This window comes from Metarhizium robertsii (genome assembly GCF_000187425.2).
Source record: "Metarhizium robertsii ARSEF 23 chromosome Unknown MAA_Scf_1, whole genome shotgun sequence".
Classification (NCBI taxonomy): domain Eukaryota; kingdom Fungi; phylum Ascomycota; class Sordariomycetes; order Hypocreales; family Clavicipitaceae; genus Metarhizium; species Metarhizium robertsii.
In genome coordinates this window covers 4,134,731-4,159,135 of record NW_011942149.1, presented here as the reverse complement: position 1 = coordinate 4,159,135, position 24,405 = coordinate 4,134,731, and the positions used below count along the sequence as shown (strand labels likewise).

Here is a 24,405-nt window from a genome sequence, read left to right as displayed (position 1 = left end):
GAACGTTGGGCTTCACAGGAACCAGCTCGTAATGGTCTCTGTGTCTGGCCCTAGCTTTCAAAGAAGAATTGAAAAAGAGAGAAACGAAAGGAACAAAGCACAATCCTGCATCGAAAAACAAGACAAGAGTTAAACTCAACTCGTGGTTCACACCCTGTGAACATGAACGCATAAAAGAAAACGAAAGAAAGCCCACATACAGACTATCACTAGGGCTGAAACTACTTTAAAACAGAAAGCTAAGGGTATCATACAAACTTTCTAAACCATATCAAAGTAGACGTGCCATCAATCACTCCAACATATCTCGAGAAGCTCGTCGTCGAAGGCTCTCACTGCCTTCCTCTTTGTAACTCGTCCCAATTCCCGAATCGCTCCTATTTCCACTTCCATCGACAATATTCCCATCGTCAAAGCCATCTTCATCATCCGCTTCCGCCTCGCCCATTGGTATATTATATATCAATCTTTGCGGCTCTTCATCTTCCTCCTCCTTTTTGATTTCAGGCTCTCTCTTTATTCTTGCGTATCTAGCATGAGCAACAGGGCCCGCAGTGCGGTCAGGATGGTCATCATGCTCGTCGTCTATGTCATCCCCCTCGCCATCTCGGAAGGTGATGCCCTTGTTTCTCCCATCTTGGGGTGTCGTGGTTGCGCTCCATATAGCCCAAGCCAAACACATGAAAAGAACCTCGCAAACCCAAAACAAGAATGTGAATGTCATGTATGTGATCAACCGATAATGAAACATCAACCATCGTAGTCCCCGTAGTTGTGCCGTCAGGGTCAGCGAGGCGCTGTAAATTTGTATATCCTGTCCGGCTTCAATCTCGATAAACGCGGCTGTTGGCTGCAGCGCGCTTTTGTCAAAGCTAACTCGCTCAGCAAGCTCAACTGTAAGACTACGAGCCTGTGAACGCGGCAAGAGAAGATAATAGCCCATGAAGAGAACACGCTTGGCCACCGAAAGAATAGGATCTTCGTACGGCATCAATGCGGATCGGCGGGCCTTGAAGAGCACTTTTTTGGCCTCGAGGTAGTGTCGGTCATCGAGAGCCTTTCGTCCGTTCGAGTCAGATTTGTAGTCGTTGACGGAATCTTTGACCAGATACAGGGACACCATGAAGTTTCCTCGTTCGGTATTCGGGGGCGATCGTGGCATGGACAAGCTTAGCGAAATATCATAGTCTTGCTGTAGCTTCGGGGAAGGATATATAAGTGGCGCGACTCCGTACGGATTTGTTCCTGATCTGTGACGGCCATTATATCAGCCCCAGTCGGTGCATTTTCAACCGTCCCCTCGACAAATGGGCGCGACATACTGGTATTGGAGATACAGTGGCGTTGTAATAAACTGATCGGGCACAAAGTTCTGGAAGAAGAGTGCTGTTGCAAGTGACGCCAGACCAAACAATGTCACTGCACTCGAAACCAGAAGCGCTACATTCACGGCAGCCCTCTGTGCCGGTTTCGAGGTAATCACTCGCGCAGTCTCTTCAAGGGTTTCCTAAGAAGGTGTTACTTTAGCATCATGACGCGCCGAAGATCAGGACAGCCAAGAGAAACAAACGGTCGTACCATGGTGATTGCGAGAGCGCCCCTAATCTAGAGACACAACCAAGTGGTTTTCGGAGCAATACGATGCGGAAGAGGAGTTCACCATCGAGTGTCGAATTTGCCAACCTGGGACTGGATTGTTGAACTCGAAGCATTGGGATGTGTCTTGGTGGGCCAAGAAGCTGAGCTCATGACTGAAATGGGCAAGTGGCGCCGCGCTGGGCTTCATTGAGTCACCTGAAGGGATGCAACACTGAGCGCCCAAAGTCTCTCCGATCCCAGAGCCCAAGGATGTCCACGAGGATATCAAGAAACCTAATCTACCTAGGTTTACGGCTCCTAGGGGCGGCCTCGATATTTCTTTTTTATTCTCTGGGTTGGCAGCGGAGGCTGTATAAGGGCCGTCCGTGTTTACGCATAGTAACGGGATGCATGCCTACGGACTGCAAGCTTATCCGCCTGATGCCAAGTTTGTTGGTGTTGTTGCGTTTGGAATACGGCGTTGACGTCGAATGTGGTCGGGGCTACTGTTGTTTATCACTTGATGGAGGAGAAAGTTGGTATTTCAGAGAATTATCAGTTCGACTTTGACAAGGTGTACGTTTTACGTTTGGGCGGTCAGGGCTAGGAATACTTGCTCGAAGGACACACATGGGAAGACAAAATCAAGGCTATCAGCGGCGACATCAAGGACCTCGTGAATAAGGTTTATCGTAATCGCCCGGACATTATGGTCCCTCCGTCCTTCAAGATCAGCGAACCTGGGGGATCCTACAATGAGACGGGCTGCGGCACATTTACATTCCGCGACGAAGCTCATCTTGACAAGCTTGACAAGATTCTTGTGGCCTATCAACCCGAGTTGGTGTTTTACACCACGCTTCTAGAGACTACTGGGCCGTGGTGGTTACTGTGCCGTTGAATCCTATTCTGTTCAGCCAGTGCCATCCGGCCCAATTCAAGCGTGGCATGGACGGCAAAGTCGCTGCGCTACAGATTGCGTGGGCGAGCCGGATGGGCAGCATGCATCAAGGCTTCACAATCTTGAACAGAGTGTCTGACGAGGAGTCTCGAAGCAAATAAAAGCGGTGGTCCTATCAATTGTCTCTAATTAGCAAGGAGGCTTAGGCAAAGTTTGCGGAAATTAATAGATGAGATTATTTCAAGTCAGACTGTTGAGCTTGATAAATTGAAAATCAACATGAAAATTCAGTTGGCCGTTCTTAAGAAGAATGTGTCATCATACAAGGCAGAGGCTGCCAGCAATGGGTCAAGGGAGCAAGGTGCAGCAAAATAAAATGCAAAGACTGGAGCATGCTTACCACGGGATGAAGCGGTTTGGATACCATTTAAGCGGTGCGTAGCGCCTGAACATGCCAATTAGAACTCATTGTTCACATGTTGAAGGCGTTTTCCTGGAACTGTTGTGCTTCATTGAAGAAGAAGGAGAAAAGTCAACAAATTTATGGAGGACAGACGAAGCTGCAATTTTTCAATGGGGCAGGAAACAAGCATGCTCGGATAAATGCACGGCCCCTTTAAGCGAGCTGTCCCGCCATTCATGTGTTTGTCGGGTCATATTGTGAAAGCAAGGCGCTGGGCTGGCTGCAGCACAACAGCGCGTCAGCCTGCAAGACGCCCCGCGCTTAATAAGTCAAATGAGCAAATCTGCACTGTGCCCCTCAACCCCCACTACCACCCGATACTGGTGTTGTTGATTCTCGCCTTGGACACATCTTGCGATCAACCCAACAATCTGATTTTCTTAGCCTCTCTGGTTTCTTTCTAGCTTCTCGTCTTTGTCACTTAGTCTCTGGTAGCGGCTCATTTGGCCCGACCATCCTTCAAAATGGCCACCAGTAAGCCTTTCCCTTTGCCCTTGTGTCGTGAGAGGGGAAAAAAACAGGGAAGCAAACCAACATGTTGGCTAACCACTCAACGCTAGACTTCGAAGACATTGCTAGTATGTGGGATAATAGCATGCTTTTGTGGCGCGCTTCCGATTAATCCCCCTTCGGATCTGACCTTTTGGTGTAGAGCAATTTATTGAATTCTACTACAACACCTTCGACACCGACCGCAAAGGCCTGGCTTCTCTCTACGTGAGCTACTGTTGCGCGAATATAACAACAACGGCCAGGCGCTAACGCATCTTCATAGCGTGAAAACTCCATGCTCACTTTTGAGTCAGCCTCTTCCCTCGGAGCCAACAGCATCGTCGAGAAGCTTGCCGTATGCGACAGTCCTCAGCTCTCCGATATCAAACAGGATATTAGCGCTAACCAATGACTCAGGGTCTTCCCTTCCAAAAAGTCAAGCACCAGGTTTCGACCCTCGATGCCCAGCCCTCCAACAGTGATGGAGGCATCATCATTCTTGTCACTGGACAGCTCCTGGTATGAAACAACCACACCGAGGGGCCAAGAGCACATTTCGATGGTTATGATTAACACACGTAACAGGTCGATGAGGAGCAGCGCCCCATGAACTACACCCAGTCCTTCCAGCTTAGCCGCGACACCAGCGGCCAGTACTACGTCTATAACGACATCTTCAAGCTGGTTTACGGTTAAATCTTTTCGAGGACCGATATGAGAGGACCCCTCGTCGTTGACATGATGTTATTGTTAGGCGGGGAGCCGGCTTGTTATGAAGTGCGGATTTGAGGGGCCAGGATGCATACGGAGCGAGATACTTGATCAAGATGCTTGGTTGGCTTAGACGAACAATCTTCTCAATTTTTCCGGCTGCAGCCGCTTGGACCAGCCATATAAGCAAGTCTCAATATAATCAACCAATCTATGCTATGTACGCGCCTTGTGTGGTTGTAAATGATGTAGTACATTGACATGTTTCTCAAATGTTCTTGGTGGCCTCGTCCTGGGAGAAATCAGAACCCCTCGACAAGTTGACTTGACGGGCCTATCAAATGATGTATACGGGCTCTGCAAGTGTATTGCCGGCTACGCGTGAGACAATGGACAGCCGCGACGCCATGTTTGAGACAGTGACCAACCGTTTCAGCCCTCCATTAGGGAATGGTCGGAGCTACTAGGTCGGTTTGGAATCCCAGAGGGTAAATCATGGCCCCAATTGCTCTGGAAGCCCTCAGTCTGTCCTACTTGGTGTCTGCCGCCTCACTTCATGTTACGGTACCACAACCAAAGTACTAGGTAGGCTTCATGCATCTAGTCACAGGATCGACGCCCAGCTATATTGCTAGATATGTTGATTTCGGTTCGAAAATGACATACACGTAGCACGAAAATATGCAAGTCGCGCACGCAGCCTTGGCATTCAACATGGGTAAGCAAGTCAACCGGTGTGATATGCTGTACACTATACAGGGCCCAGACTCCAGATCCCTCGAATCAGTACTCCGTAGCACAGTGGGCAACGCGCCGGATTGCACGGAGAACCAAAGTCTTTTTTGGTGTCGGCCACAGTATCTCCGCGCATATGTGTCTGCTGGTGCAGGGCGGGGAGGGTGAAGGCGGTACAAAGCGGGTACAAGGCAAGTACAACGTTGCCGGGGCAATTATGTCATGGCGTGTTGACGGGCACTTTGTCGCCCAACACCGAAGAAACATTGCAGCTGTGAACAACGAACCCTGCAAATGCTCGTTACTGGTGCCCAACTTCACACACGACGCTCCGATGACTGCCAATGACCGCCAGAAACCGGGCGCAAGTTTTGCATTTAAACCCAGGAACAACATTGCCTCCTGGGGAAAGCCCGACTTCCCCAACTCCTCCTCCGGGCCTCCAGCACAAACCAGTGCTGCCAGAGCGTCTGCAAGCAAAGACAGTTTCGAATCAGATCCGGCGCTTCGAGATATAGGCGCCATGGTCAACGAACGACAGCCTCCCAAGGAGGGCCAACCTTCTCATACCAAGAGAGAACAGTCTCCAGACGACTTCGATGCAGTTTTTGATCAACTACACCGCGGATTCGGGTCTGTCAAGTCCCAGCATACGCAGGGCATGGATCCGTTAAGCCTTGCAAGGAACGCCAGTACCGGCCACCCTACATTTGGTCATCCTACGAAAATGGTATCGTCTCGTAAGCAGAAGGCGGACGTTTTCATCCACCAAAAGAGCCGTCCGGAGCATCACCTTGGAGGCACCAAGATGTCTGGTCCCAGACCACCAGTATATCAAGATCGCAAGCCTCCTGCGATGCCCATCTTCGAGTCCAACGGCCCGTCAAAGTCGAGGGCTACCTATTCTGACGAAGTATTCTACACCGATCCGAAGAAGGCGAACGAAGATCTCAAAGCTCTATTGGAAGGTGGAATGGAGGACGACGACGAAGAAGAACCAGAAGATGCTGCGGCCTCACAGCCGTCGCAACCACAGCCAAAAGGCTCCCAAAGCCAACATCAAACCCAAGGTGAAGGAATACCGTCTCCAACACAAAAGGCCAAAAAAGGAAGTCCTATCGGCAAGGATGGTACGGTCAACGGCCTCAAGGTGAAGCTATTGCCCCATCAAGTCGAGGGTGTGGAGTGGATGAGAGGCCGTGAGCTTGGTCCCGTGAAGCGTGGTAAGGTGCCCAAAGGCGGGCTTCTTGCCGACGATATGGGACTGGGAAAGACACTGCAGAGTGTGTCACTCATCATCACTAACCAAAAGCCTCAAAAGGACAGCACTGGATGGAAGAAACATTTTGAGGGCCTCGAAAAAACGACACTGGTCGTCGCCCCTCTCGCCCTCATTCGGCAATGGGAGCACGAAATCAAGGACAAGGTTGAGAAATCCCACGGTCTCAAGGTTCTGGTTCACCATGGGCCTCAGAGAACAAAGGACTTCAAACAGCTGGCTTTGTACGACGTCGTCGTCACCACTTTCCAGATCCTGGTTTCAGAGCACGGCGCCTCGTCGGATGCCGAAAATGGTGTGAAAGCGGGCTGCTTTGGACTACGGTGGTGGCGAGTCATTCTGGACGAGGCTCATAGCATCAAGAATCGCAATGCCAAGGCTACCAAGGCATGTTGTGCATTGCGTTCAGAATATCGCTGGTGTCTGTCCGGAACTCCAATGCAGAACAATCTGGATGAGCTCCAGTCATTGATCAAATTCCTCCGTATTAGTCCTTACGACGACCTAAAGCAGTGGAGGGAGCACATCGACCAGCCCATGAAGAATGGCAAAGGTCACATTGCCATTCGCCGACTACACAGTCTTCTGCGCTGTTTCATGAAGAGACGCACCAAGGAGATTTTGAAGAAAGAAGGTGCTTTGAACCCTGGTGGCAAACCAAGCGCTGCTGGCGAGGCTTCGACAACGGGTTTCAAACACACGGAGCGTAAAGTGGTCACTGTCTCTGCTAAGCTGCCTCCTGCTGAGCGAAAATTCTATGACCGGCTCGAGGCTCGTGCGGATAAAAGCATGGAGATGATGATGCAAAACAAACTCAGCTACGCAAACGCCTTTACCCTCCTACTGCGGCTTCGTCAAGCCTGCAATCACCCCAAACTGGTGGAGGGTAAGCTGGAAAAGGATAAGGACGCCCTTTCTACCGGTTCTAGTCAAAAGTCGCAGGATATCGACCTGAATGCTGTTGTAGATATGTTCGCGGGCATGGGTATTGTGACGAAGACGTGCTCAATATGTGGCAGGGAACTGACTTTGGATGATACTACGCTGGGTCGGGAGAATTGTGCCGAATGCCATGATGATTTGGAGTATTTCAAGAACAATGAGGAGCTACACACGAAGAAGCCAAAGAGATCGACAAGAAAGAGGAGCAAGAAGTCAAAAGGAAAGAAGGCGGCCAAGGCCAAGGGCGATGAAGAAGAGCAACCAAAACTCCGAACCCGCAGGCCACGAAACAGAAATGCCATCATAGACAGTGATGATGAAGAAGAAGGTGACGGAAGTTGGCTTGTACCTGAAGGCGAGCGCGGCAACGTGCATTTGGGCAAGGCCGGAGGCGAAGAAGATGAAAATGCAGAGGGTGGTGGTGACTGGATTGGAACAGAAGATTCAGAGGATGATGCAGACGATAAGGATCAAAGCAATCTGAGTAGCTTTGTTGTTGATGATGAGACGGCCAAGAAGGAGGATGGTTATCAGTCCGTTGACGAAGCCGCTCAGGACGACTCACTCCTATCCGTGGATGCTCTAACACAAGCAATGGCTTCACAAACGCTAGAGGACAAGAAACCAAAGCCCGGGGCTTCTACATCGAATGCTGGATCTACTTCTGAAGAGGATGACGATTCCGAATCTGATGTATCAGAGTCAGAACCATACTCCTCTGAAGACGATGAAGATAATGGCGGGTGGCTCCGCTCCGGCAAGCAAACGCAAGTCCTCGCATCAGCCAAAATCCGCGAGGTGACCAAGATTCTTCACGCCGAAGCCGAGGAACACAAATTCATCGTCTTTTCCCAATTCACATCCATGCTGGATCTTGTCGAACCATTTCTTGACAAAGACGGCTTCGAATACGCGCGCTACGACGGCAGCATGAAGAATGATGATCGCGAAGAGAGTCTCCGCCGACTACGCGAAGACCAGAGCACGAGAGTTCTACTGTGCAGTTTGAAGTGCGGCAGCCTAGGGTTGAACTTGACGGCCGCTACGCGTGTTATTATTGTTGAACCATTCTGGAATCCGGTAGGTTTTTTTCTTTTTGGCCAATACGATACCCCAGGAATGTCGGAAAAGACTATATGCCTTCTCCTGTGACGGGAAAGAAGCTGACATTTGGCACCCAGTTCGTTGAGGAGCAAGCAATCGACCGCGTCCACCGCCTCACACAAACCGTTGATGTGGTTGTGTACAAACTCACCGTGGCTGATACCGTTGAGGAGCGAATTATTGACCTGCAGAATAAAAAGCGTGAGTTGGCGGAACAGACGATCGAGGGCGGCGCCAAGAAGGAGGCCATGAAGCTGGGTATCAATGAGATTATTGACTTGTTCAAGCCTGGCGGGCACCATCAGGACGTGCAGCCAGGGCCATTGGACGACAGGAGGAAGGCTACCGGCGAGCGTGCAGGCAGAGGCCTGTTGGGGCGGAAGCCTGTCAGGGAGGAGAGTGCCGTGTTTGGGAGGAGGTGGTGATTTCCAGGGGCATTGTTTGATGTCTGTATGATGATTATGATAAGACTACGCGGGGAGGGCTCTCTAGGTTTTTACACGCTTTTACGACCTGGTATCTGTCTTGGATGGCTCTACAACTTTGTGGTCTGGTATCTGTAGACGGGCTGTAATTCGTATTGTTTTCTTTCACTGGGAGGCGGGACAGGCGCGGTTTTTTGACAAAGGAAATGGATGGCATTGGCGGGCGTGGCGCCCGAGCTCTGATTCTTCGATAGACTGTCGATAACTCCACTTCGTTTGCAGCTACAATCTACACTTGGTACTTTCAAATCTGACATGAAAAGATATTACAGAGTCAACATCATATCACATTAACTAGCTACACCAGCCGGCCCCTTCTTCTCCCCATACAGACACCTAGTACGGAGTCCCCTGCCTATAATAGTCATTCGGTGACGGTCCATCGCCAGGCGGCACGTACGGCTTATACTGCGGCTGTGGGGGGTGAGTCTCCGGTGCTGCCTGGCTAGGCAGTCCGTGACGAGCATCGTACGCCGCAGCGCCACCGGGCTGCAGCGGCGCGGGGGACATGGAGTTCGGCGGAGGCGGCGCTTGGCCCGTCGGTGCTGGTGGAGGAGCCTGCTCGGGCGGGTTGTAGGAATGGTACGGCTGTTGCCCGAAGGGTGCGGGATTGGGGTTGTGCGGTGCAATGGGGGAGTCGTAGACCGAGGTGGCGAGTTCCTGTGCGCCGTACGTGCTTTGTGGTCGTTGCTGGCTGGGCATTTGGGAGTAAGGAGCGGCGTTTTGCTGAGGAGGCTGCGGGGAGTAGGGCGTGAAGGACTGCGGAGGAGGTGAGGATGGGTTGACGGGTGCCGGCTGCTTCCCGGAGGGTGGTCCAAGGCTGGGCGTGTCATCTCTTGGCGGGTATTGTTGAGGCTGCTGTTGTTGAGGTTGGGCGCCGGGAGCCTGGGATGGCACTTCTGCTCCGGCGACGTAGAAGGGAGCCGGATTGCCTTGCGACTGGAAGTTGTTGGGAGCTGGAGAGCTGGCTTGATAGTGAGGGTGGTCTGGGAACGTTAGTTGAAGGTATTGCTACTGTTGAGGAAGTCCGAGGTTGCATACCGGATGGGGGTGCTTGGTTGTAGTAAGGATCCTGAGGCGGCTGTCCCTGAGGGTATCCGCCACCAGGATAGCCTTGGCCTGGAGCGGCCGGACGCATGGCGTACTGCTGGTAGCTGTGTTGAGGAGGATGAGACATGGACGACTCCAACAGAGCTTCATAGTCTCTTCGTGCCTTGATGAACTTCTCGTTGAGCTGGGTAAAATCATCTATAAATCATGGTTAACTATGCGTCCTTGATAAGAGATGAAAGCACGAGTGCTTACCCTTCTTCTGTGAGTACTTTTCGATGAGCTTAATGAGCTTTGGTCGGATAGCCAGAGTCTGGTGGTATAGTTTCTGTGTTCGGGTTAACATAATGTTTCAACCAAATCACCACGGACACACGCGGCACGTGTAGACAGAGCAAACTGACCGAGATCTCTTCATTGTCCTCCTCTCGGGGAGCCGTATTCGACGCGCTCAACAACGTCAGCAGCTTTTCCACATTCTTGATCTCAGCAAACACCTCAGCTTCCATCTGCGCTTCTCTCTGCAGTTCATCGGGAGTAGGGTCCGTCAATTTTTCCACATAATTCAGTGGGAAGATTCCTGTGTTTCCCTTGAGAGAGCCTCGCCACCAATCCTTGTACACACTTTCCAGAACTGCAATCACATCTCCCTTCTTGAACTCGAGCTCGCCAGCCTCGGACGGCACGAAGTCGTACAAGGCTCGCACTCTGCTTACGGTTGCAGCCGTGGTGCCAGCAGAAACAGCCGGAACGGGCGCGGATTCTTGCTGGCTGGTACCGCTGCTCTGCGTACTGGGCCCCGCCTGCGGTGTTGCCTTCTTTCGCTCCTCCTCCTGCAAGCTGAGCTTCAAAGCCATCTGGAGCTCATCCTCCTCCTTTTGCCTGTCGGCGTCGGTGAGGCCCTGCTTCTGCGGGGCGCTGGGGGCTTGTAACGTCGGGTTGGTCTGCTTGAGGCGATGGTAGGCATCGTTCATGATGCCTAGCTCGGGGTCCCTGCTGAACATGTCGGCCCACTCCTTCATCTTCTCGAGGATCTTGGCCTTGACCTGGGAATGGGTGTTTCGGTCATTCGCCAGCTTGAGAAGCGCGTCGGTAAAGGCTCGACTAGAAACTTCGCGGTGCATGGGTTTACCGCAGTTCTGGCATAGGGCGTGGGCAAGCTGTTGGGTGGTGCAGGGACAGGTCAGCTGCGAACGCGACCCACGAGACGGCGTCGTCTCCTGTTGCGTGGTGATTGTGCAGAAAATCATACCTCCAGGGTGTATAGCTGTACGTTCGCGTTACGGTGTGCAAGGCGTTTAATCATGCTCTGGACGGCCTCCTTGGACCCGTTGGAATCACTGGCGACTTTGTCGCACACCTCGATGATGGCACCCCAGTCCTCGGAGGTGAGGTTCTCGTCGGTCGCCTTGGCTTTGAGTTACGAAGCAGATGCATGTCAGCTATGGTCCCCAGGGGAGGATTATTGAGGCCAAAGGACCCCGTGTGAAGCGTACCGACGACATCATCAAACGGTCCGGCGGCTTGTGCTCGAAACATGGCGGGAGACGCTGGCTGGTAGGCGATGACGTTGCGAGGCAGCTAATGACTGGTGTCGGCTTGTCCGCTTGGTGGTTGCTGAAGCTCAGCGCCGCCTCGCACCTTGATTTTCTGGTGTCTGTTATAGGGATGCGACCAGTTGTAAAGCAGCACGAGGAATGGATTATTCGAGGAGGGTCTGTAGGTGTCGGAGTTGCTTGCTGGTGGTGGAGAGGTTGAAGCGGGCGGGTGCCGGAAGAGAACATTGAACATTGAGCTGCTGTGACGGCATACCTGGTGTGACTTTAGGCCAGCAGCCATGGGGCCTGGGGCGGGCCTGACGGGTACAGTGTACAGCTTCTTGGCAAAGTGCCCTATCGACGCTAGTATATTTTGATATATCCAAGGCGATAGTCGGGAGCGCTGTGCCAGGTACTCTGGTACTTCAGCAGTCGCCCCCGACGCCTCTTGCTGCGCTAGCACGACGTCACTCAGTTAGCTGCAGTGTTGGTGCTCCTACACATCAGCTGCTTACTCGCAGGCACGTCAGCCAAGTGGCTCGTCCAGTTGGTCGCTGACGGGTCACTGGTAGCTCCCGAGTCCCAAGTGCTCTCGGACTCACTCAGCCCGAGCATTTGAACCTTCCATGTCCATGTCTCCCGGATGAACCAGCCCCAAGTTATGCCGTCGCCATTACGTGGTTGCCACGCGCCACTCACTCCACAGGCCTGCGACCGGTTCGCATGACCATGCCTCAACATGCCGTATGCCGTATGCCGTATGCCTCATGTCTCATGCCCATTACCCATTCATCTTGTTATCCTTGACACTTCTACACATCTTGCGCCACGCAATACAATATGATTACTACTTCTCTTATTATCGTCGCGTAATCTAAGCACCAAGCCCAAGTATAGCATCGTTATAGCCTAGCTAGGTAGTCATTGTGTCAGATTGGATCAGACAAAGATCGAAATACGGAATACTTTGACCAGATTATTTTGCACCCCATCTCTTTTATGTCTTCGTCGCATACTTCTGCTGCGTATGTCTTATCCATGGTAGGCATCTTCGTCTGTATGTTAGTTCTTCATGTCCAACCAATATTTCATCCACGCTATTGCTAATACTTGAAGCCGCACGACCCAAAATGCCGTCTTGGTCCCTATACACTTTCTTTTCCATTCTCATACTTCCACTCATCCGTATATGCGCCTTCCCCTCCGTACGTCATTTATCCAAAAAAAAAAAAAAAACTCCAATTATAGTCCATTCTGTCCTGAGTCCTTTCAAATCGCCCCTTTCCTCAAATGCCGTTTCCGGACACAAAACCGATTCGGGGATATATATAAATATATATGCTAGCAGAATCCAAAGACGCCAAAATAAAAAACCACGGCACAACAGGTGCTCACGCCCGAAAGCATCTGCTTTTAACAGATGAAATCCATTCACCAATGCCAGTTCTTCTTCTGCGCGAATATCCAACGCAACAATGATATATGTTTCTTTTTCATGCGGATGCAAAAATAATAGACGAAATCCAGTTGATCAATATCCGTTTTTACCACCCTCTTCGTGTCGTTCCCCTCGGCTCGAATGCACCCCGTTCGTTGCTTGGGTTGCCCCCGCCTCGTCCTTCTTCTAGGCTTCGTCTGCCTTGCGCGTCCATCTCTGATAGATCAAATACAAGTGGTTCTTCGCCCACTGACTCATCATCCGCTCTTGCCAATCGGCTGAGCGACCCTGTGAAGCTCCCCCGTGACGACTGCGGTGGTGTCGCTTTGGAAGCTGCCCCCATGCCGGCGTACCGACGTCGCGGGAACAGCGATCCTGATTGAACGCTCGAAGGTATCAACCCATCAGGCAAATTATCTTCATTAGACCCACGTTGCATAGCATCGGGTGCAGATGCGTCTGACGGTTGAACATCGGCAGTCGGTCGTAGGCTGCCGGTAATACCTTCACCACCGGTCGCCTCGTCCTCCATTTGCAACTGCCGACCTAACAAGATACTCAGAGTAGGAGGCTCTCTGTCGTCGGCCCCGAGGCTGATGCTACGATTCCCGCCGGCAAATGCCAATTCCGTGTCGTCATCTTCAATCACCGCACGGGTCTGCTGGGCTGCTGAGCTTGAGCGCCTCTGGTATGATCCTAGGCGAGGCGACAATGGTATATCGATGGCAGTTGTGCCCTCCTGCGTAATAGTGCTTTCTCTGCGTGGTTCTGGCACAGCAGGCTCTTGCCGCCGCCGCCCCCCTCGCGAAGTAATTCTTCCCGTGGCAGTGTAATCAATGATCGAGTTCTCACTCAGTCGAGACGGAATAGCAGGTGTATGAGGGGTATGGGGAGACACGGGTTTTCCAGGAGAAGACGAGGCAGACATGGAGGCTGGAGCAACCATGCCGGGAACGCTTGTCAATTGTCGGCTTGAAGAGCTCGACGACCGTTGCATTTGCATTGACGAGGTCATGGACTCTGTCAGAGCATTATTCGAGTCCCTCATCAAGTGGAACTTGGATAGCTGGGCTACCGTTCGATTCGTCGCCGATTCACCTCGTTTGGTTGGCTCAAAGCTTTTGAGGGTCTTACGGCTATCCAGAGCCTTCAAGAAATCTGAGATGGCATCCTCCTCAGCATGCAATGACCCAGAACTGGTGCCCCCTGTTTCCGCCAGTAAGCCAGATCCCGGTTGAGCGACGGAAGACGCTAGGCTCTGTCGTCCGCTACTGTTTTGTTCGTCGTCCCCAGCTCGACCTATGGACATACGCCCTCGTCTATGTGTAAAGCTGCTGCTGTATCGGCCGGTGGACGCCGGCCTAGGCGAGCCAACCGTCGGTGTTTCAACAGATGTCGAGGGTGGCCCACCACGGAGGGAGGCGGGCATCCCTGCCGTCAATGAACTCCTATTGCGAGGTTGTGAGCTTATGGGAAAATTCACGGGGCGACTCTGTGAATGTGCCGACGAAGGAGATTCGGGCTCCGGTTGTCGTGGAACCGGCGATCCGGAAAGTGATCCGGCTTTGAAAGGTTGAAAGGATATGGACGTTCTCCTGCTTGAGCTCTCCCCGGGTCGACTGGCCATTGCCCGAGGGGTTGAAATGCGGCCTGATATGGGCAAAGAGCTAGGGGCAACTTCAGTCCCAGCGCCCCTGGGTAAGGACGCCGGTGGAGAGCTAGTATCCGAGCCAGGAACTTTGATGGATCTGAGTGCTGATAAAGGACTTGTTCCCAATGGGCCGTCACCGTGGAATGTTGACAAGCTTCCATAAGTTTGGTGAAGATCGCTCAGTGCTGTTCCACGGCGATGATCACGTAGCGAACCGACCTCAGCGACTCGGCCATGCGCTCGGTCGGTCCTCTGCGTGACTGAAGGCTTGAATAAGTTTTCATCGGCCCCCATGAAACGAGAACTTAGTAATGACTCGGAATCATCAATCCGAAAGCCACAGTAGTTTCGATAGGTGACAGCGGTGCTGAGACGCCCTACCGGAACCTCAAGGTCGCCAAACACATACTCGGTTACAGGCTCTCGTCGACCATCAATGGGGTGCTTCAATAGACCCGTAGCTAACTTGCCCGGTTCTGAGGTGCGGATTCGGCATCGAGGAGTGAGGGCGGGATGCGATGTCTTGGCCGGGCTTTGGCTTGCAAACTTCCAAGCCGGGAGAAGCTTTGTTGTGATGAAAAGTGAGCGGAAAAAGACAATGGCTTTTTTGTAGATGGTGGGCAGTATTGGGCCAAAGTCATCGGTGAGAAGGGTTCCTGTCGTCTTTAGATCTATACGCCATCGTTCCAATACGACTTCTGCATTCCTTGACGTTGGAGCAGTGTGATAGCTGCCACTGGATGATTCGGACGAGTTCAGCTGCTCCATTACATCCCAGCGCTTGCCATCATCATCAAGAATGACAAGGCTCTGACTCTCTTTGAGACTTGAAGTGTCGAGGAATATCTCGATTATCAATGGCGGCGGGCGGTGATCTAAGCTCCCGCATGTCTTCCACGTCTTGAGTTCATCCCTGAAGTCATCTATTTCGTCCGTCTCTATTTGGAACTGTTGAACAAAAAAAAATCAATTAGCGGGGGCCCGGACTTTATTCCAATTCATCAATAACAAAGATACATACCCATTTATTCGTTTTCCTCTGGCCGTTTGCATTACGAGTGGGCTTGACTTTCATTCTCGACTCAAGAATGAGGACGGCGGCTTTGTTGAAGAAGTTCTAGGTGCGATTGTTAGTGACTGAAGACTGACTGGCTGACCCAAGGGGATGGTGCCTTGATGGTCGTATGTACGGCACGTAGCACATAGCATCGCACATACCTGGACGATTTGATCCAGCTTCTTGATGGAATCGGCCGGAGGACCCATGGCCGGGTTGTTTTCCACAGCTGGGGACGCCATGGCATCTCTTCCGGAGACATTGGAGCCGGCGCGTTGGCGACTGATCTGCGCAGCATCTCTGGCGGTGTTGGGTCGGGTCTGGCTGATTTGGTTGATTTGGTTGATCTGCGGTGACGACGCTGGTGACACAGATGGCCTCGGCGGCGGTCTTGCCTGTTGATGCATGATGGTGTTCAGCTCGAGCTACGAGCAGCTCGGCTTCAGATGGAAGGACTGGCCAGATGGCGAGCACCAGTGCGGGAGATGGACGGGAATCGATTAGGAATGGAACGGTGCATCGGGATGACGCTCTTCCATGGTCAATGGCTGTATGGGTACAGAGCAGCAGCAGTAGTAGTAGTGCAGCAAGACGTCGGGACTGGGAGTGGTAAGAGGCGACGGCCCTGACGGAGGGCTGTATAAGGGAAATATATCGACGCTGGCTCTGTGCTGTCGGGCCAGCTGACCAGATGACGATGAATAGATGAGGAGGAGAGGGACGGCCGGGTAGGCGATACCATAGAGGTGCAAGAAGAGACTCCAGCAGCAGAGGAAAGCCGAGCGATAGTCGTAGCACCAGTTGACCAGTGCCAGAGGCAGAAGAGGCACGAGTGCTGTTAGCCACGAGTACCTGCACGAGTAGCAGCACGAGGAGCTCAATCCACACCCCACAAACTGGGCCAGGCAGTTGACAAGCCGGGGGTGCGCCAGTGGTCAACTGGCACCAGCTGGGTCGAGTTGACGGGTCCGTGATTGATGGCGATCCGCAACTTGGAAGGCACCTAGAAGATAGCACGGAGGATTGGCGAGCCAGGGAGTACGGAGGATGGAGCACTGACATCGAGTCCTAGTGGCGCCAGGCATTCCTAGCACAGGCTAAGTACTTAAGTACTTAAGACGGAGCCAATCTTGGTAAGGAGGTACTTGGGTGCCGGCAGCGCGATTGCAGGCAGAGTTTGCTGGTGCCTCGTTCTAGGTTATCTCGACTCCAACTCTGTCAAGCATCTGGTGTGTACGGAGTACTCAAGGACGGAGGACCGAGTACTTGAACCTATCTGGGTACCTAGATGCTTACTGCGGTACTCGGTGCCGGGGTACCTATACCTCTTGCACTCACGCCAGATACCTGCATATTACCTAGTAGTTTGCCGTGGGTGTCACAGCGCGACATCTGGATGCAGACGAGTCTTGGACTCACCGACGCGGAAGACAGAGACAACAGGGTCGACAAGGCATCTACATGTATTATCTGGAGGCCCACAACGAGAGCGGAACAGGGGGCGCCCGTGCCCCTGGTCTGGTGCGGTGCAGTCCGGGAAGCAGATGCAGCGCAGATGCGAGCACAGATGCAGTCGCAGGCCCAGTGCTTGGACAGGAGACAAGCTGTACTCCCGTACTCCCGTACATAACGTACATACAATATTGCATCAATGTCACTTCGTAGCCCCGAGGAACAAAGGTCACTAGCCGCAGGAGCAGTCTGGTCAGTCCAAGGGTCCTCGTGATCTAGATGACCCTTGCCGGGCCCACGGCCACGGCTTTCGTCATTAGCCAGCGCGATTAGCTACCATCTCGCCACGGGGGGATCCATTCAGGCATTCGGCATGCAGCAAACAAGTGAGCAGTAAGAAAAGGACGAAAACACCGGCCAATTCGACAGCGATGCAATAGCACCCAGGAATAGCATCTCGTCCATTTTCCTTTTGTTTTCGTCCGAACGAACAGTGTGCACTGCACCCTCCTGCAGATGCCTCCAAGTACGTCTGCGCAAAGCACTCCATGCCGTAGGACAAAGAACAAAGCAAGACTCCTCCGTGGTCGGCGCCAGGCTTGATCTGAAGTGAGGCTGGTGTGCACAGAACGCGCCGCAACGCCAGGTGATAACAGACGGGCCAATCAGAACCCAGGCTCACTGGCGTCGAACAGTGACGACCTCGCCAACCAGTGACGCTCCTGGGCTCCATCTCGTCAATGTCCCGAGCATTGAACATTCGTATCTACAATCTGTCCGGCAACAACGCCAATGGCTCGGCGGGCTCACTCTTGTTGCTAGGTGCGCTTACGCCCTACCAGATACCTGGCTATCAGGCTTTATATTATAATATAGTAGTATATACTGTAAAATAGGTAAATACTATATTTTACCACGAATTACCCACGTATATAAAGAGACCAGCCATCAGAGAGATAGGTATTTAAATACAGTAAATAGAAGGGGTATAAGCGCACCTAGCAAAAAGAGTCGATGAGCCCGTCAAGCAACATGAATTCACGGCAACAACGTCCCAACTACTCCAGACTCAAGGGCAAATGCGTCCCAACCTGCACGGTGGATCCATCCGTCGTCCCCTTCGCACATCGTACATCGTGGTTGGCACACGGCGACGGCCACCCTCACCAAAGGCAACATGCAAAAATTGCCCCGAGATCCCAGAATGCCGTGGCGCCAACCACCACTCACGCCCGGGTTCCATCGACCACCACAAGTCAACGTATCCCCCGTCAACTGGTGCCAAAGAACTCTACGATTTCCACATCTCCTCAGATCAGCCTGCACATCAGGCCAGGCTACTCCGTACCACCCTCAACTCACTTGTTGAGCAAACCATCCGACCGACCAATCATGAAAACAAGAAGAACAAATTCATCCATTCCAGGACTCCGAGCCAGGGCCCAAGAGCTGTTTGCTTCCCCCTCCCGCTCCGAGTCCAGGAAGCAGGCGGCAATGGCCACCACCTCTGCAAGTCGAGGGCTGCCTACAGAATACTTCCGTATGCCATGACCCCAGGCATCTCTGCATCTGCTCCAACGCGATGACTCCGACTCCCCCCATTCGAGGCTGCCATCTTTGCCCATTCCCCTCTCGTGAACCTCAATGATGGCCCGCCGTCCCTGTAATATTTTATTGGTATTGTCGGCAATCACACTTGTGGAATGTGTGCGCGGTGGTTGGCTGATACCCTAATGATTTGCACGTCACACAACGTTCTCGATCGGGACGGCAGGGATTCTCCAATTGTGAACCACACCGTAGGACGCGTAGCAGGTCATTTTCAGAAGAGTCATTCACGTACGTAGCTCGATTCTCGGCATTGGCCAATCTTTTGCTTTGGCCTCTCATTCGAGGGAAATTGGATTCCATGCTTTTGTGGCATTGCTGCCTGTTGCAGGACAAAAAAACTGACTCACGTAATGCGTGTTTTCTAGGCTTCGAGCTTCGTACATCATTGTAAAAACAAATACTGTGGCGCATACAGCAGGTATCAAACAAGAAATCTCAAATCCACCTAGTGATCCCGGTGGCCCCGAAACGCCAACGCCATAGTCCGTTGTATTCTATTGCTCAAGTATCCCAGTTATATGCCGGTATCATGTTTGCTTCCCCTGGCTCTGCCTCCCCTACCCTTTGAAGGACCTGTGTTGTTACCTGTTCGCTTGGTAGAAACTTCGTCAGTCTTCTCAGCTCCGCCCAAGTTTCCGCTCGGCTTTTGTTTCCCGCCTCTGCCCTTTCGTCCTCGTCGGTTGCCACCACCTTGATCCTTCTCCTTGTCTCTGGCTTGCCTCCTGGCTTCCTCTTCTTGTGTTCGGCGACTCTCTTGGTCCCACCACTCCTGGAAGGCTTGTTCTTCCTGAATCTCCTGCAGTGATCGCTTAGCTACAGCTTCCTTGACCCGTTGCTGCTCTAACCGTTGTTGCCCAATAATGTCGGCCATGCTCATTCCTAGCGTAGGTTCAGCCTTGACCGCTGGCTTGATGTACGGTTTTGATTGTGTCACAGGCGGATTCTTCTCAGATGATGGGCCATACGATACTGCGGGTGCTGCTGGTGAGCCGGTCGTTCGGCACTGTCCTGGGAAACGGGTATCCGGAGAGGCTGTCCTCCGTTTTGACAATTGAGGATTGGATTCGGCAGCGACAAGAGGTTTCTTGGACAACGTCGGCGGTCCTCCTCCCTGTGCGCTTTCTGATTGCATAGCGTCTTTTAATGAAGTCTTTGGGGTCGAAGGTGTCGTTTTCCATGCTGCTGGCCGAGCTGCAGAATGGACAGCTTGCCAAGGCACCGAATTATTCTTCTCCTTCTCTGCTGCAGCCTCGGCCTCGGCTTGCTGTACTTGTTGTCTTTTGCGCTCCTTCTGAGACATTCGTGCCTGTGGCTTGTTTGAGGAGCTCGCCTTCTCAGCCTGGGATGCCAAACCAGCCGTAAGCGCCGATTTGGAAGTGGCTTCCTGCATGATGTCCTTCAAATCCAGCTTTGATGCAGGGAGGATAGGTGACGCCCATGGAGCATTGGCAGGTCTAGCTGGCAGGGATATTGGTTGACGAGAACTGCCCGCTCGGCGTACTGGCTCGATGCTAGGTCCAGGAAGCTGGGAGGGCGAAATTCGATCCAAGCTTGGTGAGCTTCCGGAGTCAGCATCCGCCAATGACTTGCCCTTGGCACCTCGCCATGCTTCTGGAAGCTTTGGTATATTATCCAAATTGAACTCGTTCTTGGCATCTAGAGACGCTAACACTGCAGGTGACATCGGACTGCTGATTTTGGGACCATCCTCGTCATCCATGTCGAATATCAGGTCTGCAATGGAATCCTTTGGTCGCAAATGAGGGCTGAACGGTTCATTCTGTGCAGCCCTCGATCTGTGGTGAGACCGCTCCAGAGTCTGGGCCGCCAGTACTGACTCGTCAAGGCTGCCGACGCGTGCTTTATATGAAGCTGATAATTTCTTTTCTTCATCTTTCTGGGCAAGTTTAAACGCCATCTCCCTGACCCGACGTCGACGTTCCTCTTCAATATCGAGAGCCAAATCTGGGTACTGCTCGTGGAGTAGCAGCTCAGCCCGCCCACTGCGCGCACAAGGAAGCCTGGCCAACTGGTTATTGCGCGCAGCCTCGTCCAGGTGTAATAGAAGATCTTCGTCAAGGCCATCTAGGAGATGGTTTTCAAGCATAGATTCCAGTTGCAGGCAGATATACTCTAACCCGACATCCTTAAACTCGGTGACTGAGCAAGGGCTGATCTCGTTGAGGAGGTTGGCGATGTTGCGAGTTGTGACGAATTTGCCTATCAAGCTTTGGCAAATTTGCGACAGGCGGTCGAGCATCAGCTCGTTAGCCACGCCCATCACGTCGAGAACCAGCTCCGAAAACTCATCCAGAGTATCCATGCAAACATTATTAAATACGTCTTCCCCGACATCTGCGTACAAATATTCCATAACATAGCGAAAGGTTTCCGGGTTGATATGTTTGAGGTCCACGCAGATCAACTCTGCCTCGAGAGATGTGCTACGACGTGCAGCTAACCAATGACCCTGAGACCGTCCATGAAACATGCCTTCGAAAAAGGGACATCTCTGGCAGATGAGGTGGCTGTGCGCTAAAACTTCGTCTCCATCCACCTCAATGATCATGTCGGCATCATTGAAGAAAATAGGGTCCGCTATAGCCTCTCGCAAGTTTTGATCCAAGGATGGCTCCAAACCAACTTGTAGCCGGGCAGCTGCTTCCAGTTTTGGCATGTTAAGTCTGGTTCCAAGCTTCATCAGCTCCGTTCGCACCTGGCGAAAGCGATAGGCAAGTGTGGGTGCTTCCTTCGTGTACTTCCACACCGGAATGACTACATCTAAATACGCGTACACAATAAGATTGAGTAGCGTGTATATGTCAATGCCAATAAACGTAAGGAGCTCCCTGTCGTTGTTTTGCTCGATCGTAATTACATCTGTGAGAGTCCCCTTATTTCCATTGGACTGATATGTCGATAGAGCTTCACGAAGAACTGAACTTCGTCCTGCCAGCAGCCAGCTATGGACGGGAAGTCGGAGGTCCGGGTTTGAAGAAGTTCGAATCTCCATATTGAGGTCATCATACTGAAAGGAGTTTACCTGTATCCACTGAAGTAGATCTTGTTCGATATTTGCTGAGCGCAAAATCTCATGGGGTACAGATCCTGGCTTTTCTCTTGCAATCACAGCATCCCACTTCTTCCTCGATCTCTTCTCATCGGCGTCAAGAGTTGAAGCTCTAAAGTCGTTCAAGCAAAGAAGTGAGCCCACATCGTCCCATATAGATTGGCTTGTGATGTTAATGTCCGTGGACATGACTTTGCTGTCGTTACGAATAGCCGAAAAAGCGCCATAAGTCGAACTGCGAACACCAACACAATTGGTGATGTATGGAACACGCTCGAATTTGAAATCCTTCTTCTTTACATCGAGAGCGCTATCGAATGCCGTGATTTTCCCCTTGGCACGCTTGACTCGTTTCCAGACTGCGCCCGATTCCGTGCAGATGATGACAGAACCATGTTCACCAACACTCACAGATGCCACGCCGTCTTTTCGGGAGTCCCATACGCACTGAGGTTTGGTAACGGCACTCTTGATCTTAACGGGATTAGTCGTAGACCCAGCAAGCTGGTTGGTATCCATCTTGCTGTTCAGCTGCATAGTAAACAAGTCACCACAAGTTGTTATCGCAGCTATCGTTTCGCCTCCGGACGCAATATACCGGATGTTACGGCGGCCCACCTCATAACGATGTGTATAGGAGCTAGATGATAGATTTTGGTTGCTGAAGACATCAGGATAGGGGAATTTGACCAGATTGTAGCCGTAATTGGTAAAAATCCAAACAGTATAGTTGGACAGCAAACACGTCGTGGCCTTGTCGATTGCTGATACCATCTCGATGGGGGCTGAGAGCAGTGATGCTGCAACTTTGCGCGGTATCTGTTGTAATTCCAACGACCTTGAGTCAGCATCCATGAGGGCAAGCTGCCCCAAATTACGACCCCAGCAGTAAAGAGAAGACCCAGTGTGAGCTACGGAATGAATAGCCGATGCAGCGATGCCTTGCACAATCTCCTTCTTCAAAGGCCCAAACACCTGCCGTGGTGAAAGGCTCATCGGCTCCTCGTCGGACCTCATCACTGGTGGGAGAGCATAGCCAAGCTGGGAATCCGAATTGAGGCCCCAAGTCCAAAGCTCGCCGGTTTCTGTAACAGCCATAGAATGATCCTGCCCAAGAGCGACTTGCCGGATCTTCCGATCAATAAATGGTCCTTGTACGGGCACAAACTTGAACTGAGTGTTCTCATCACCCAACCCTAATCTTCCTCGACGACCTACACCACAAATATAGAGGTTTGAGACTGGGTCATCAGTCAGGACAGCAGTATGAAATTTCGACATAACAATATCTCGAATAGCCAAACGCTGGTTGCGTACCAAGGTAGGAATGTCGTTCAGATCGGGCTGGCTGGGTGGTGATTCAATGTCTTGGCTGTCCAAGTATTCCTTGTGAAACTTGAGTAGCAGCTCATCCGGCCGTTCCAGAACAATGCGTTCAGGATACTGGCGATCATCCTCGTCGCCAACCCCGAGCGATAAATTCTTGTTGCTTCCAAACACATAAAATTCGTCGCCCATGACAGGTTGGCCGATACCAAAGGCAGCATTTGCAACCCTAGCACAGAAATGTCAGACCATATAATGTGGTAAGGATGTCAACAAGGGCCATACATTTGGGCAGTTTCGGCATCACTGTCTTCATCGTCTAACCCATCATTTGATTTCATAGAAGACGGATCTTGTTTTAACGACCGCATAGCGATGGTAGAGTTATAAAGATCAAATGGACTGTTGCCCTCGTGGTCTTTTGTCTTTATGAGCTGACCAACTTTCACAGCGGACGATATATTGGTACGGTTCGTCAAATCAGTTCGTTCCTTGGCCAGCAGCATTCGAGCTATGGAGATGTTTCCAGCGTAAAGAGATCTATGGAGGGCATTCCATCCACTCTCGGAGTCTTGGGCATAGAGATCGAGGGAAGGGTGGTCGAGGAGGGCTTGAACAAAGTCTCTAGCATTCGGATGAGTAGAAGAGGCCGCGCGTAGGAGTACAGTAAGACCGGCGTGGTCGCGACTATTAATCTCATGACGGCTAAGCATAGCTCCGCCGTCCTTGAATTTTCCAAGCCCATATGTATATCCCGAAGTCTTGCGCGCCTTGGGAGTCGTCCGAGGAGACGAGGACGGGCCACCGGGACTTGCGCCTAGAAGTCCACCTCCAGAATTTCCTATCCCAGGACTCTTCGTTACTGCGTGAGTATTGGGGCCGGCCGGGGCCAGCAGACGCCGAAACTTTTCGACATCATTTTCCCAATAAAATTTCCACACAAGGTGACTCATGGGCAGCTGCGAAGTACCGTGACGGCCGGGGTAACTCCCAAGCGCTTGAAACGACACCTCGCTGTGAGTCTCTGGGGATCACGGCTTGTTTAAAGGTGTTATTTGAGGCGCCGGAGAGTTGGAATGACAACGGCGATGGTTGCCACGGTGTCTGTTGGCGTCGGTCGTTGCAGAACGTTATGCGACGGGTCGTACGGGTCACAGTAGTCGTGTAAATGCTGACCGAGAGAGAGATATGGAATCTGGATATCAAAAGTATTTCCGGGAAGGGAACCGAATTGGGGTCAGTTTTCGAAGAGTGGCAAACCGATGCAGATGCAAATGAAAATGCAAATTATCGGGAAATTATGGCGAGGCCAAGTATGTCGTGATGATGATGCCGGGGGACGGGGGGGCAGGATGGAGTTAAGAACAGAGTGACACTCCGTCGCTGCAGGCCTCAGCTTCCAAATCCGACCAGACTCGACGTGTCTGGTGCTGGGATTGTGCGCGTCAGCGGGGTTCGCAGGCCCGGAGTGCACATGCATGTGTGGACATTGAAATCTGGTTCAATGTTTGGTGGGACAGGG

General features: G+C 52.0%; 6 protein-coding genes across 6 annotated transcripts; 2 read left to right on the top strand and 4 right to left on the bottom strand.

The window, feature by feature from the left end:
* Positions 1-292: 292 nt before the first annotated feature.
* On the bottom strand, positions 293-1,581 carry MAA_02272 (SH3 domain protein; the record flags this gene model as incomplete). The annotated part of the gene is made up of 3 exons (XM_007820270.2): positions 293-1,250; positions 1,323-1,507; positions 1,579-1,581. 3 exons carry the CDS (start codon positions 1,579-1,581, stop codon positions 293-295), a joined length of 1,146 nt encoding a protein of 381 aa, XP_007818461.2.
* Positions 1,582-3,406: 1,825 nt separating this feature from the next.
* On the top strand, positions 3,407-4,130 carry MAA_02273 (nuclear transport factor 2; the record flags this gene model as incomplete). The annotated part of the gene is made up of 6 exons (XM_007820271.2): positions 3,407-3,416; positions 3,503-3,520; positions 3,595-3,659; positions 3,718-3,789; positions 3,852-3,953; positions 4,020-4,130. The coding sequence occupies 6 exons, from the start codon at positions 3,407-3,409 to the stop codon at positions 4,128-4,130; spliced, it is 378 nt and encodes a 125-aa protein (XP_007818462.2).
* Positions 4,131-5,016: 886 nt separating this feature from the next.
* Positions 5,017-8,630, top strand: MAA_02274 (SNF2 family helicase/ATPase; the record flags this gene model as incomplete). The annotated part of the gene is made up of 2 exons (XM_007820272.2): positions 5,017-8,181; positions 8,283-8,630. 2 exons carry the CDS (start codon positions 5,017-5,019, stop codon positions 8,628-8,630), a joined length of 3,513 nt encoding a protein of 1,170 aa, XP_007818463.2.
* A 396-nt stretch (positions 8,631-9,026) lies between these two features.
* On the bottom strand, positions 9,027-12,019 carry MAA_02275 (SH3 domain protein; the record flags this gene model as incomplete). The annotated part of the gene is made up of 8 exons (XM_007820273.1): positions 9,027-9,676; positions 9,732-9,938; positions 9,996-10,068; positions 10,145-10,900; positions 10,993-11,153; positions 11,237-11,321; positions 11,382-11,632; positions 11,794-12,019. The coding sequence occupies 8 exons, from the start codon at positions 12,017-12,019 to the stop codon at positions 9,027-9,029; spliced, it is 2,409 nt and encodes an 802-aa protein (XP_007818464.1).
* An 803-nt stretch (positions 12,020-12,822) lies between these two features.
* MAA_02276 (Autophagy-related protein 13) lies at positions 12,823-15,831 on the bottom strand (the record flags this gene model as incomplete). The annotated part of the gene is made up of 3 exons (XM_007820274.1): positions 12,823-15,315; positions 15,389-15,484; positions 15,586-15,831. 3 exons carry the CDS (start codon positions 15,829-15,831, stop codon positions 12,823-12,825), a joined length of 2,835 nt encoding a protein of 944 aa, XP_007818465.1.
* Positions 15,832-19,001: 3,170 nt separating this feature from the next.
* MAA_02277 (uncharacterized protein) lies at positions 19,002-23,836 on the bottom strand (the record flags this gene model as incomplete). Its single annotated transcript, XM_007820275.1, has 2 exons — positions 19,002-23,112; positions 23,169-23,836. 2 exons carry the CDS (start codon positions 23,834-23,836, stop codon positions 19,002-19,004), a joined length of 4,779 nt encoding a protein of 1,592 aa, XP_007818466.1.
* Positions 23,837-24,405: the final 569 nt, after the last annotated feature.